Genomic DNA, 14,086 nt, shown 5'->3' on the forward strand with positions numbered 1-14,086 from the left:
ACTTCTGAAGCTGACCTCCCAGCCCGCTGCCCCTCCCACCAAAGTCCTGATCTGAAAGGTGCACGGGACCCCATCACCAACCACTCAGGAGAACTTCATCGGTGCTCATCAGACAGACTTCTGTCTGGAGCATGTGATTGCTCGGTTTTTATAAATGTCTGTCGTTTATTTTTCTTGCTCTGGTAACGTTTCTTTACTTTCCCACAGTGTCACTACAGTGGTCCTTTGGACTCTTTCCTTTGGGTGTGTCGTCTCAGAATGGCGACAAGGCCTCAGCTTGGCCTTAAGAACGAATCCAGTGTAGTTATTTCCCAGCCAGCCACCCCTCAGTCTCCTCAGTCGTCCGTCAGTGAGATTATCTACCCTTTCTCAGTTGGCAATGTTTTCTAATTGCATTCCTGGGCTGCTGATTTTTAAAATGCCTTTATATGGTTTAATTATCTCAAAATTTGGTGATTTAATTCTAGCTCAGATATTGTCTCTAGGACAAAGTGGAATTTTTTTCAGTTGAAGCTCTATCTTTGGTGCTGAGCTCTAATCATTTCTGGACTGATATTTCTACATGGTTAGAGAGCGGGTCCACCTCGGTATCTATCAGCGCCTGCAAAGTCCACCTCTCTCCAGACACACCCACTGCCGGAGTTCCATGTCCACACAAGCGACCCCTCCCCCACCCAGTCTCTGTGCTGAAGCCCCAGGAATGAACCTTCATCTTCCTTCGTCTGCCAAACTGCTTCAATCCAAGCCCTGCCAAGTAACTTGCGGAATGACTCTCAAATTTTCTAAGCCCTGCCTGTCTTAGCACCTCCCACAGCTCGTTGGATCAGCTCTTGGATCATCTCTTCGGGACCTCGTGCTCCAGGATGCCTCTAGTCATCTCCCGGAAACAGAAACTGAGCGCGTCTCTGTGGGACCTAAGGCTTCTCACTTCCTCTAGTTCACGGTTGGTCCTGGCCTGGCCATGCGGCATCATCACTCACAACCCCTTCCACGCATGGAAATGACGCAGCCCCTCCCCAAGAAGCCATGCACTTTCTCATGTCCTTTTTTTCCTCCCCCGTCTCACCAACCTTCTCACGCTCTGGTGGACGCAGGATCTCTAAGTCCTAGCTGCCCCCCCCCAAGTGTGTCTCCTGTGCCCACGGAACACTCCACCCCATGTTGTTTTACATCTGTGACACTGCGCTATCACATCCTCCTAATGACTGTCAAGAGTGCAAATTCTGAGCTGGGCATGGTGCTATACACTTGTAATCCCAGCACTGGGGAGGCTGAGGCAGGAGGATAGTTTGGAGTTCAAGGCTAGCCTGGGCTACAAAGAGAGCTCAAGGCCAGCCTGAACTGCATAGCGAGACTGTCTCAAAAAGACAAAGAAAAAAAAAAAGCAAGTTCTGGAAACTTGGCAGGACAGGATTCCCAAATGCTGATTCATCAGGTCACTGAGGAATGCAGAGGAGAAACAGTGCAATCCGACATCAAGAAGCTGCCTGCAGCGAAACGGAGAGAAATTGGGCAACTGGATGAGATAAGAAGTGTTTTAAAGCACTGAAGAATTACAATGATATTTAACTCTTCTTGAAGGAGCCATAAGGATGAAAAATTTAAACCTTTAAAGGTACAGGGACTTAAAAGGATGGGGTTGTTGGGAGGAGCGAGCTTCAGAGGCCAGCAGAAAGCTTGGTTTCATTTCTACCTTGGATGAGTAGATGGACATTTAAGTCTGTAAACGCAGTGTTGAGCTGGACATTATGGTGCAGCAAGAACTTGGTTCTAACGTACGACAGGAGGCCTGACTGTCCTCGCAGGATGGTCTTCCCATCAGGAGACCTGTGCACAGGAGTCAGATGCTGGGTACTGCGGGACTGCAAGAGCTGGTGTTACACCGGTGACTTGAGATCTGCCATCTGGGAGTGTTTATCCCACAGAGATGGGCAAATACTGCCTCGGGGATCCCCACCCAGCCCCCGCCAAGGTGACTGGGTTTGCGGTACATCGCCTTGAGCCCAGGGCCTCCACAAAGCCACACCAGAACACCGGCCTCCCGACGGGAGCAACGATTAGGTGCACAGTGCAGAGCGTGAGCATATTTGGGGCCTCGTCAGCTTTCTTTTGTTTCCCAAGGGAAAATATCAGCTATAAACAGAAAAGCTGGAGAGAGGTGATCAGAGAGATCAGAATTAACACAGTAGGCTTTAAGGTAATAATTTCAGATATTGGAGAGAAACAGAAAGCTGCTGGGCATGAGGGACATAGAGAGGCAACCTAGTCCCAAACCAGCAGAGAGAGAACTGCCAAGCAAGCATGGAAGAGTCGGGGATTTCGCTATAGGAAGTTACGGTATAGGAAAATAGAGAACTGTTTGTAAGTGTCATGGAGAACAGAATCATTCCGATGTCTGTACAAGAGCTTCTAGATACCTGTCCATGGAAGGGAGGACTGGAGGCTGTGAAGTAGCGAAGGCCATGAACCGTGTCCTGAAGTGGCTTCGGAATGGCGACAGGCTGGATGGAAGACAGGAGCGGGCGCTGAGACCGTGCAGAGAGGCCGCGTCCTTCGGGCCAGTGGTTACTGACCGGGGCAGGCGAATGCATGCGTTTAAAGCACTGTGAAGCGCGGTTCATGGATTTGGTATCAGAGCTGATCAGCCCCCCAAGCTTATGGACAAGCCTACGGAAAAGGATCAGTAAAGACAAATGCAGTTTGTGGGGTCCAGGAAGGTCAAAACTCTCCAGGAGCTAAGACACAGACTTCTCTGGGGCTTTCAAACAAAGGAAAAGAATAGCTGAGGTAAAGGCAGAAAACCGAGCAGGACCTTGGGAAGTTCAGAGCAAACGTCCCAAGCAGTGAACTTTGGCAGTTAAGAGAACTGTCCTGTCACTTAAGGTTGACAGTTTTATTGCTCTTGAATCCTTTGACTGAGGTTCCCCAGCCCTGCTATCTTGGCTGCAGAGACTGTGGTCGGCAACTCAGTCCTTACATAGCCGGGTTCCTATCAATCGTGAGCTGAAAACAGCTCAAGGAGGCGAAGTTGGCCTCTGTCCCCAAATGGAGGAAACGTGGGATGCCTGAGAGCTCTCTGTGAAGTAGTCCCTTCCTCTGATGACTCTGGACACGAGCAGGGCTGAGCAGCCACAGCAGGGCCTTGAAGAATTGGGGTCCTGGCTTAAGGCAAGTTGTCACCAAGCCAGAAGTGAGGAAAGTTTTGCCAATCACGTAATGCTAAGTAACTCCAGACAGGAGCAGAGAATTACTCAGGGTGGAGCCTGACTTTGGTGCACGTCTTTTTTCTTGTGTGAGGACTGTGTGTTGTTGATTGTTTCATTACATGGCAGGTGGTGGGTGGAGGAGCAGCAGCACGCTGTCGCACTACTCTAAAGGCTCTCTGCCTCCAGGTAGACCCAATGAACGGGCTTTTTCAGAATAAGGCAGACGTATCTCATGGTTGTACAGGGTCTCATTCCAGTGAGCAAGTACCTTGTGTGAAAACAGGAAATGTTTGGCCTTAACTTCCCTTGTAAATATCGACACTCAAAGGCTTACTTTAAATATTATTCTTTCAGTTTGTCAACTCTTAAATTACCACAGCACTGTTATGTTAATGCCCTCTAATGGCTCTGAAGGAGCTTGTTTAAGAGCTTGATTTGGAGAGAAAAGGGGAATTTGTTGCCCGTATCTGATCCCCATTCTGCACTTGTTGTATTAATTTCCCCTGCTACTTGGACAAGGACAAGGGAAAAGTGAGAACTGTGTATCAGGCATTACCCATACAGCATGAATGTAGTGAACTGTCATTTTTTTAAATGTAAGTAGTTTAGAACTTGTATCTATAAAGGCTACTAATTTAAAATGTTCTGGTTTCTTAGCATTAGCTTTATACCTACACACTTTCTATTTACAGAATAGGTCATTAATATCAAGCAGTGTGTACAACTGACCCACAGCCAGTATAACTTAAAGCTGTGGCTATCTAAATTACTGTATCTAAAATCTTCATTTTTTTCTTGTAGATCAAAGATAATGCACAGTTACTAAATTCTCTGTCACTTATAACAGCTGTAAATTCCATTATCTTTTACTGTCCTCCGTGATACTTTCTGAGAGTTGATAAAGTCAGCCCCTGCCATCACATGCATCAAAATCCGTGTCTTGTCCTGTTCATGTTCCAGATACCCTACTCCTCAGCCTCGCCGGGGAATTACGTGGTAAGTACATTCGGATTTGCTTGCTCGTAAGAGCTGATGCTACATTTTATTGGAGCAGTAAAATAGCTGTCCAGATGTTAAGAAGAGCCCCAGTGTATTGGCCAAGAAGTGAACATCTTGAGTCATTTCATCTGTCATCCTCAGTACATATGCTGATGTTCATGAGTGAAACAGTTCTCAATATGGCCAGAATTGCCGGGAGTACTGAGTTTCACTTCAACATACGTTTCGGAAGCCAGCACAGTACTCCCCAGCCAATCACAGGGAGAGAATCCCAGTTACAGGAGGACACGCTCGGGTTTGCAGTTCTTCCAGAGAATAACATGCCCTCTCCCCAGCCTGCTCCCCACCCCGAAGGCCTAGGAGACATTAAACTTCCTCTAGCAATTTGGAGAGATCTTTTCATTTATTATTTGTAGAAACTGAGAACACTTATTTTTCTCATTATTATTTAATACATGCTAATTTTTTCCAGAAATTCCTGTAGATCTGAAGTTAAATTAGCAGGCTTGATGTAAACTCCTGAACTCACAGATGTCCTTGTCACCCGTGGCACATTGTGACCCTTGTCGCACATCAAGTCCATCATAAAAAATGGTGTGTTACAGTATTTATGGGGCAATGCTAACAGAAATGCCCGGGTAAAATGCCACAAGGAAAATCTGTCCTGGAGGAATGTTAGGTGGTTTGGGCAACTGGAACAGGGAAAAAGTATGAGAGGAAATCCAGTGAGCATTCACCCCCATGGAAACAGCATGTTACTAACAGTGAGAAGCACACCTTGCCCTAGGCCCACAGACCTAGTGTTAATGCTCCCAAAGCATATACAGACACAGAGAGTCTGATCTTCTTCAGTTCATATGGAAGCAAGAAAATCTCGGTGAAACTTACTGTTTTCTAAAAGTCACTTAAGGAGAAGCCTGATGTGTAGTTTCATGAAATGATAGACATTTATTTGAAAGGAAATTTAAGGTATATGTTAAAAATATCAAACCCTGCACATATATTATTTGAAATAATTGATAGGTCATGTACTTACTCAAAATACAGTGACAATTTCATCTCTTAAGAGTTAATCTGATCACTACCTGTTGGGTGTGTGAAAACTTCTGAAATCCATCGCCTGAATTCCCACAGTGCTCTACTGATCAAAGTCTGCAGTCCGTTGAGCTCTGACTGAGTTTGATTGTGAACTATAGCTTTAGGAGCACAGGGCAAGGCCAGCGGCGCTGCTCCTCACTAACTGTATTTTTATAAAATGCCAATTTCCCAATTCATATCTTTTGGTTTTTAGACATCTTTTTGGTTTCCTATAAGAACCAGTGATACAAAATGTAAGGAAATTGCAGTAAAATAAATCACGAGTACACATTAATTATTTCTATTTTATGTATTTGTAAAGACTCCAGTATGTAGTTTCTGCTTAACCTCATTACACCTGTGTGGTGAAGTCATGAATAATAAATCAGTGTTTTGGGCTCATTGTTTTGTTGAAATGATTGTGCAAAGAAAATAATTATGGAGAAAAGATTTCATTTATTTTAAAAAATTGGATTGTCTAACTTGTGTTTTTTTTTCCTTATGTTATTTAATGAAATCCCTTATTTATCCTGATGTTTTGTAATTATTTAGGGTCCACCAGGAGGTGGAGGGCCACCAGGAACACCCATCATGCCTAGCCCCGCAGGTACTGTAATCAAACTGACTATGTGAACATTTGATTAGGAGAATACAATCACAAAAACAGTTGGTCACATTCATTGTCTCACAAGGTTTAAAGAAGTTGGGGAGAGGCAGCAGGAAGGACGAAATAGACTTCTTAAGTCACTATTTTCTAGCGACTTAGAAAATTTCTATTGTATGAGTAACAGACTTAGTCAGTATGAAAACTGTGCTGATTTATGTGAATTGCCCAATAATTTATCTAATCTAAAGATTCCTTGAAACTGAGAAAAAGATCCAGATCTCACAGATTAGCCAATTTTTACATAAGTAAAACATTAAATGCACAGATCTGTTGGGTTTTAAATAGCCGGTCAGACCCACCAACCACATCTGTCATCTAAGATGCACATAGATGTGCTCACAGTGAATCACCCTGCGTGTCTATGGGAATTTATTGATTAATAAATTTACTATGTAGTAGGAAAAGTTTTATAAATCTTCTACACTAAAGTATATTTCAGTATATCCATAATCATTTCACATAGTTATTTCCAATAACTTTATTCTTTCTCCTTGAGACTTCAGAGTATGAAATGTGTTTGGAGATTAATGACTAGAGCTTACGTTGGCAGTCATCCTAGAAAGTGCTTTGTGTCATAAGGACCCTGAAAGGGTTCCTGCCATGTGACTTTCATAACCGCAGTACTAAAAGTGACTAGAGAAAAAACCAAGATTTGTGTACAGGTGCTCATTTATTATACTCAGTAGTGAAACAGTAGATACTACCTTCAGTCCTAGTCCAATTTTAGTGAACTTAATTTTTATGATATATGATATAAATAAAATTATTATCAAAGAATTTCCAATGACATAGAAAAATAGATGCTCATGACTCAGTGTGTCTCAGTTTTGTTAGTGTGTATGTATATGTATGTATGTATATGAGGGAGAGCAGAAATCTAAGAAGTGTAAAAAGAGAAATATGCCAAAGCTCTCAGTAATGACTGCTGGTTGATGAAAGAGATAGCAAACTTTTTTAAGTAGAACAACTTGTAGTAATGTTTTGCTGCCCTGTTCGTGGTATCTAACTGGTTGTTGAAATCTAAAGCATATGGATATTTTAAATCTAATACCAATAATCATGCCAGTAAATAACTTTTAAGTTTTGAACTTTTTATTTTCAAAAACAAATTGGATAATACTTCACTCACTCTTTGCACAGTATTTAGAAATATTTTATGGTCTCTGTCCTAAAGGCACCTTCCTTATAAATGAAGCAGAAGTCACTGAAGGTAGAATTGTATGATGCCTACATTTACATTCTTAGGCTGTGGTGTTCGTGTTGAGTTTATGAAGGCAGCATGTACTAACAAACACTTCATGCAGGAGTAAAAACTGTTTGAACACCCTGGACATGTCAGGATATAAATGATCTTATCACTTCCTCCTTTCAAGTTGGAAATTGCCACCAATGTATTCTCCTAGCATTTTTGTATAATTTTTATATATTCATCCTTTGTCATAGTTACTCCTGTAATAGTAAGACAACACTCAAAATCAGTGCAGAATATCTACTTTATTACAAAGATCTTCTGTACATGAGAAAGAATTCAACATTTCCTAGGAAATACCATCCTTGTCTCCTACTGTTTTTTTCCTTTTTCAAATAAAATTATATTCTCCATCGTTCTTAAAAACAATAAATTTATCAAAGTTTTGCACACTTAAAGTATACAGACCATTTTTCCTTTCACAGGGGATAAAACTGTTTTCTACAGTTGAAAACCAGTGTAAAGGTTTCATTTGTTTGAAAAGCTGTCCAGATTTTCTGAAAGATAACCTTCCTGGTAGAGAGCTTGCCCCTTCGTTAAGTACAAGGTGGGGGACAGTCACTGCCCTGAGGTGCGAGAGGTGAGACAGAGCCTCCCTTCTCTCAGTGAGTTACTATAGCCGTGCTGGCTGTCAAAGGCAAACCCAACAAACAAAATCCTAGCCAGAACACAAGGTGCTCCCATGCGCCGCACAGTGTCAGGCCGCGGAGCTATGGAAGAGGCGACGCTTGAAGGGGGCCCTGAGTGTGCAGAATCCAGCAGGGCCGCCGGGAGAGGAGGCTGGAGGGAGAGCGAAGCGCAGCGCTGGGACGGGGTCCCAGGGAGCTGTGTGCCTAGGGTGGGAGAGGCAGACTGCACCCAGCAGGCCTCCGCTCCGCGGCCGTGCCCACGTCATCCGTGCCGCCGTGCCCATCTAGAGATAAATCGACCCCAGGTTACAGGCCGCGGTGGGCTCCGACTCTGTAGGAGGCATGGGCGCAGTACAGGTGCAAACTTGCTGGGGCCCGCTGCGGGCTCCCATGAACAGAGCGGAAGCGACTGTGATTCCCTCCTGGGCTTCTCTCAGCTTCTGCCTCCAATCAGTGCAGAGCACATCTTTGGGGACACATCTCTTCAAGAAACATAGGTGTGCTACTATATTTGTTCAAGAAAAGTGTCACTGTAAAGAAATGAGCTATATTTCAAAATTGATGTTTCCTTCCTGTAAAATAATTAGCTTTGCATTCTGTTTTACATCACAAAACCACGTCCTCAGAAACTGAACTAAAACTAGGTAATTTATACGAAATGTGAATTGTACAAATACTTAACAAGTTACATGTAGTTGCATGGGTGTTTAGTTAATTTAGAATGAATCAAGAACAAAATGAGTAAAAAATTGCCCAAATTCTTCTAGTGCAGAAATCTGCCTTTTACTTTCATTCGAGTTGGACTTGTTCTCATTTCTTTCTTTTGGAATTAAACCAAGCTATTCTACCATAGATTTAAAAAAAAAAAAAAAAAGACCTATCTTTAAAATTTCTGTACATCAAACCTAAGGAAATAGTGAAAACTGAAAGGCTATTGAATCTGGATTTTAAGAGATTTTAGTCCTATACCTATATGTCATTGCTCAGAGAAGTAAGAAAAAATTGTCTTATTTAAAAAAGAAAAAATTTAATTTTAATTTTTTTTCAAGTACTGTTGCTTAGATCTGAATTTTTGAAATGGTGTTTCTCTTACGTACCTGATTTGTGCCCTGCAAATGATAATTTGGGGGTCAGGAAATGACCGTCACGCTGTTTCCAGCCCTCAGCAGTGCCTGCCAAGGTGCGCCTGATACCCGTGTGCGCCCAGATCATCATAGTTGTTACGTTGTGATGACTTGGCCGTAAATTATGAAGAAAGATATTAATCAAATAATGTTTTGTTTCAGATTCAACCAACTCTGGAGACAACATGTATACTTTAATGAATGCAGTGCCTCCTGGACCTAACAGACCTAATGTAAATATGCTTCCTTAAATGCATTCGAAGACTTTCAACCTCTAAGTCCACTCCATTTCCTGGATAAAATGTAAAAATTATATTTTATTATCCAGGAGTTTATTGGAGATAGAATAGAAAAATTAGTGATATGCTCTAGACTGGAAACAAATGTATAACATACAAAAGATTTTCTATCAATATACTTTAAATATGAAACTGAACCTAATCAATTACAAAATGTTGGTCTTTCATCTTATTCTATTTCAATGCTTAAACATTAATACTATTTTTAAATGAAAAGTTACATATAATCATTTGTTTTGGTCAGATTTTTAACATAACTACATTTTCTCCATTGTGAGTTTTTTAATACTGTTAAATTTGAAAGCAGATTGCTGGATATGCTTGTTTTTCTTTGGATTGTAAAATCTAGGGTTTAAATGTGGAACTGAGATAGTTCTCTAGGAAAAAACTTGCATGTTTGTTATAAAGTATATGGCTATAATTGTTTCCCACAAAGGCTTCCAGGAAAATATTTATGACAAGAGCTACATGTTAACAAAAATACATAAAACTATAATATAGTTATATTAATTTCAATAAACAACATAGTTATAAATATGTGTGTAACATCAAATTGCACATATGCATACAGGATAGCTGAAACTGAGGAAAAGTGGGAAGATATACTTTCTACATGGCAAAAAAAGTCTGAGAATCTTCAAAACTACTATGGGGCCAGATCGAAGGTCCAAGCCATATAAAGTCGCTGCTGTTGGGCTCTAGCTCCAGTTTCTCAGCCTCCATCCAAACTGTGCTTCTGATAAGAGCTAAATAACAACACGGAGTTCAAAGTTATCCCCTTTGACTTGGCAGTGAGATGTGCATATTCCAAGTAATTTGCTAAAAATTCACCCATACATTTTTATTTTTTTAAATTTATTTTAAGAATAAAAGAAGGAAAACAGATTAACAAACAGACATCCATTTACAAAACAGCATAAGAACAATACACACTAATACAGAGTTAACCCACACATTTTTAGATCCTCAGTTTTAGGAAGCAAAATTGTCATTCTTCTGGGAAAATGCATAGAAGCACAGGAACAGCGCATGCTCAAGGTGGCAGAAGGTCACCGCATCTCTGCACACGCGTGGTGCTATGCAGGCTGGCCTGCTGAAGGCTGATTCCCCCATAGCCTTTATAGTTTGCAGCCACACCATCTGCGCGCGCGCGCACACACACACACACACACACACACACACGTATGCCATGGTGTTTTACACCATGCAGCATGGAAGAAAGCCTCTGTGGGTGAGAACTTTAAAGAGAAAATGTTTTCAGTAGATTGTCTTATCCTCAATGTGTGATACATAACTTGTCTTCAAACTGGGCTTCGGGTTTCCTCAGAAGAATTCTAGGGAGGTAAAGAGAAGACAGCATGGGCAGGTCACTGTCCCCCACCCCACCACTGCTGTGGCCTGTTTGTTCACAGCTATTTCATACGAGGCTTCCAACATAAGATTTCACTTGAAAGGAAAAGAGGATTCCACTACCTTACAAAATGTTACATGTGACTGTGTAGACTGATTGTCATTAAGTGGGCATAGTCGAGACTGCCAAGTTGAATTAGCTCCATTCAGCCATCCATACGGAGCTAAATGTGTTTACCCTATGCTGTGATATGATTTATTATGTCCATTTGAACAAAGGTAGATTGCATGCTAAGAAAAATATTAATGTTGGCGTATGACATTGAGTTATTCTTCCTAGTAACCCAATATTTTCAGCAGCTTCTAAGAACTACTCATGGCTTATATAGAAAAATTGCCAGAATCACAGGAGAGAATGCTCACCTTCTTGTTTGCATTGGAATGTATGCTTTCTGGTTAGGGATATCTAAACTAGAAAAATTTGGACATAGCTGAAGTTTAACCTGAGTGTCCAGAACATAGAGAAGATGAGGTAGAAGGTTATGCAGCCCAGCCAGAAAATCCATGGGGTGAAAAAAGATCAAGCAAATACTATTACTTGAAAATGAAAATGAGTTGTGATTGTGTCTTGTAATTATCAAGATAGGTACTCTGACACTGAGAAAAAGTGCTTCCAACATGGTCGTCATGGTTGTTTTCCTCATTTTTACAATAGTTTCCAATGGGCCCTGGATCGGATGGTCCCATGGGAGGACTAGGAGGAATGGAGTCACATCACATGAATGGCTCTCTAGGTAAGGATTTTACCTAGAATAAATTAAAAGGAAAACCTAAATTCTGCACGTGGATGTTACAGTGTGCACAGTTCTTCCATCTCCAGCTATGTCAACTTCTGCCTCAGAATATTTAATCTACAGCGTGTTGGCTGTGGTCACTAGACATCCTTTGGGAAGCAGGCGCACAAAGTGCTCAGCCTCACCTGTAGACACAGGTAGTTACCGAACCTGTCCCAGGCCAGGTGTCCTGAGGTCAGAGGAGGGGCTGCCACTCTGTGCTCCCATCACTCACGCTTCCCCAGGGCACTGCAGCGTCTTTCCAGCTGGCTTCTTTGTCGCCAGCAGTCTGGGGACACAGTCTGGGAGGAGCTGCAGTTCTCCGCATGAGTTCCTCAGCGTTGGCAGTCATATTCTGGATAATGTGAGCTATTCCCCTATGAGACAGCACTGCTTGCATCCTCTTCATGATAGAGCTGATTCAATATGTTACTGAGATGTGAAAACATACTTCATTCATAATGTCTTCTAGCAATACAAACCAAATATGCACAAAGTGAATAAAGGCTTTACAAAAGTGACAGATAGGGATGAGTGGCACAAAATCACCTGGGTCACCAAATACATGACAATGGTGCCCCAGCTCTTGAGCATAATTTGTCCCGTGATTTTGGAAAAGATGTGCACATTTGTGTTTGTGTTTGTGTGGGAAAGATGGCTGTGATCATGTTTGTCACCCAAAGCAGAGCTTACAAACAGAAACAAAAATTTGCCAAATTCTTCTGTTTGTGAACCGAACTGTTTGCAAACAAAAGCATTCGTGAACCAAGGCACCCGTATATTTTTAGGCAGAACAAATGCAAAACTAAATGAAAAGTTTATCTTGTTTGTACGTATTTCAGTGGCATGATCAGAAACTAATGTAAAAGTTGACAGTGGGGATACAAGACCCTTTAGGAAAGGGTCTTTTGCTTAAATTGAATGAACTGCTTATGAACAGTTTAGGTTACATATAGATTTCAGTCCCCACCCAAGGGCAGGAAATGCTTCCAGCTGATGTTTTGAAAATACGTGTAACTTTGGTAACCCAGACATTATTTGCAAACTATTGGCAGTACAGTGATAGACTTCTTTGCTTTTAAGGAGCCGTCCTTAGTCTGCCTAAATCTCCAGTGTTACTTTGTTGTTGACCCGCGCAAACTGCAGTAGCCATTAGTCACGTGGGACCATTTCACTTGAAGTTCAGGTGCAAGGCCACAGCGTCAGGTACACAGTGGGCTGCAGGGCGCTGCGGTGGGCCTCACAGAGGTGGACTCCACCCTCACACGCTCTGCGCAGCCTGTTCCTGGAGGAGTTTCAAAACAATTCACTTTCCAGGCCTTTCATTGTAAAGTTAGTCACAAAAGGATGATGTCCTGATGTAGTCAGAAAACTGTTATTTTATTTCCCAGAATAGAACTTCAGAAGGATTTCAAATATGACTCATGCCATTCTATGACAAACAGTATTATACATATTTACACGTGTACCTGATTCCATACGTGCAGCAATAAGCAACTTGTGCTTGTTTGTTTACACATTAATCGTATTAAGCACCAGCTTTATTGGTAATATTATTTTAATGCTGTCCTGTTAAAATGTTACAATTTTTTGAAAGAAAATTGTTAAAAATAAAATAGTTTAAAATTAATATTGTTGCAAAGATCTGATTATTGTCTTAATGTGTAGATCAATTTAAGAGCAAAAAAATTAATATTTATCATTTTTTCCAAGAATAAAATACAATATTATATCTGAAAGGCATTTTTAGTTTTTACTATGTATTTTTATTGCTGTCATTTTTTTAATCCTTAACAATACTTTGCTTTTTTGTTATTATAGTAAATTATGGTTCCAAATATTGTCATATATTGCTATAAATGTAAATTTTCTATTTCATAATTTCTGAAAATGTGTAAAGATCTATAGCTTTATAAATTATATACACATTTTAAAATTTTATTTGAATAGGGTACATAAATGAGCTCTGATATTTCCCTTTCATGACTGTGGTAACAATGACTTAGGCAGAATTCCTTTCATTTACCATCAAATGATTGCCATCAGGCTAATTCACTTTACAGGACTAATTTCTAAATGATACCTTACCTAATAAACGGCTTTCTTGTTATTTTTTTTTTAGGCTCAGGAGATATGGACAGTATTTCCAAGGTAAGCACTGTGTATTCTCTGTTTCATTTTTTATCTGTGTTTTTTCCTACATGGAACTGTCACCAAGGTTATCTGAATGAGTTGTAACTTTATGAATGTTCTTCTAGTATAGAAGATTGAAAGGAAATTCCAGGCATGATTAACTGGCAGTTTAAAACGTTAATGTCTGTGAGCTTTAGGAAAAGGCGAGGGGGTCTTTTAAGAATGTCCCTAAGCCTGCTAAGATTCACACACTGGACATATTGTACATGATTATTGGCACCCAAGCAATAACCAGCCTAATCACATTGTGATATTACATATTTGTAAATTAAACTGACACAGCATAGATAATCTTTTGAAATGTAAAGAAGTCTAAAGCAAGTGAGGAGAAGTAAAGTTGAAAAAGTGGTGATATAGTTGTTAAGGGCATTTGATTTATACATTCGTTCGGTCTTACAAACCTTCATTGGACAATGTTGATATATGTAATCATTATTCTTATTCCCAAAATAGAGTAAGA

The 14,086-nt window shown here is 40.9% G+C and overlaps 1 protein-coding gene across 1 annotated transcript in view; it reads left to right on the forward strand.

Annotated features, from left to right (window-relative positions):
* Ssbp2 (single-stranded DNA binding protein 2) overlaps positions 1 to 14,086 on the forward strand; it is a 250,807-nt gene that overhangs the window by 218,575 nt on the left and 18,146 nt on the right. Inside the window, exons 13-17 of the mRNA XM_013512973.1 lie at positions 4,167 to 4,202; positions 5,835 to 5,889; positions 9,114 to 9,184; positions 11,316 to 11,394; positions 13,556 to 13,584. Coding sequence (XP_013368427.1) covers positions 4,167 to 4,202; positions 5,835 to 5,889; positions 9,114 to 9,184; positions 11,316 to 11,394; positions 13,556 to 13,584 — 270 coding nt within the window. The remainder of the gene's footprint in view (positions 1 to 4,166; positions 4,203 to 5,834; positions 5,890 to 9,113; positions 9,185 to 11,315; positions 11,395 to 13,555; positions 13,585 to 14,086) is intronic.

This window comes from Chinchilla lanigera, unplaced genomic scaffold (assembly GCF_000276665.1).
Source record: "Chinchilla lanigera isolate Chin_1 unplaced genomic scaffold, ChiLan1.0 scaffold00017, whole genome shotgun sequence".
Taxonomy (NCBI): Eukaryota; Metazoa; Chordata; class Mammalia; order Rodentia; family Chinchillidae; genus Chinchilla; species Chinchilla lanigera.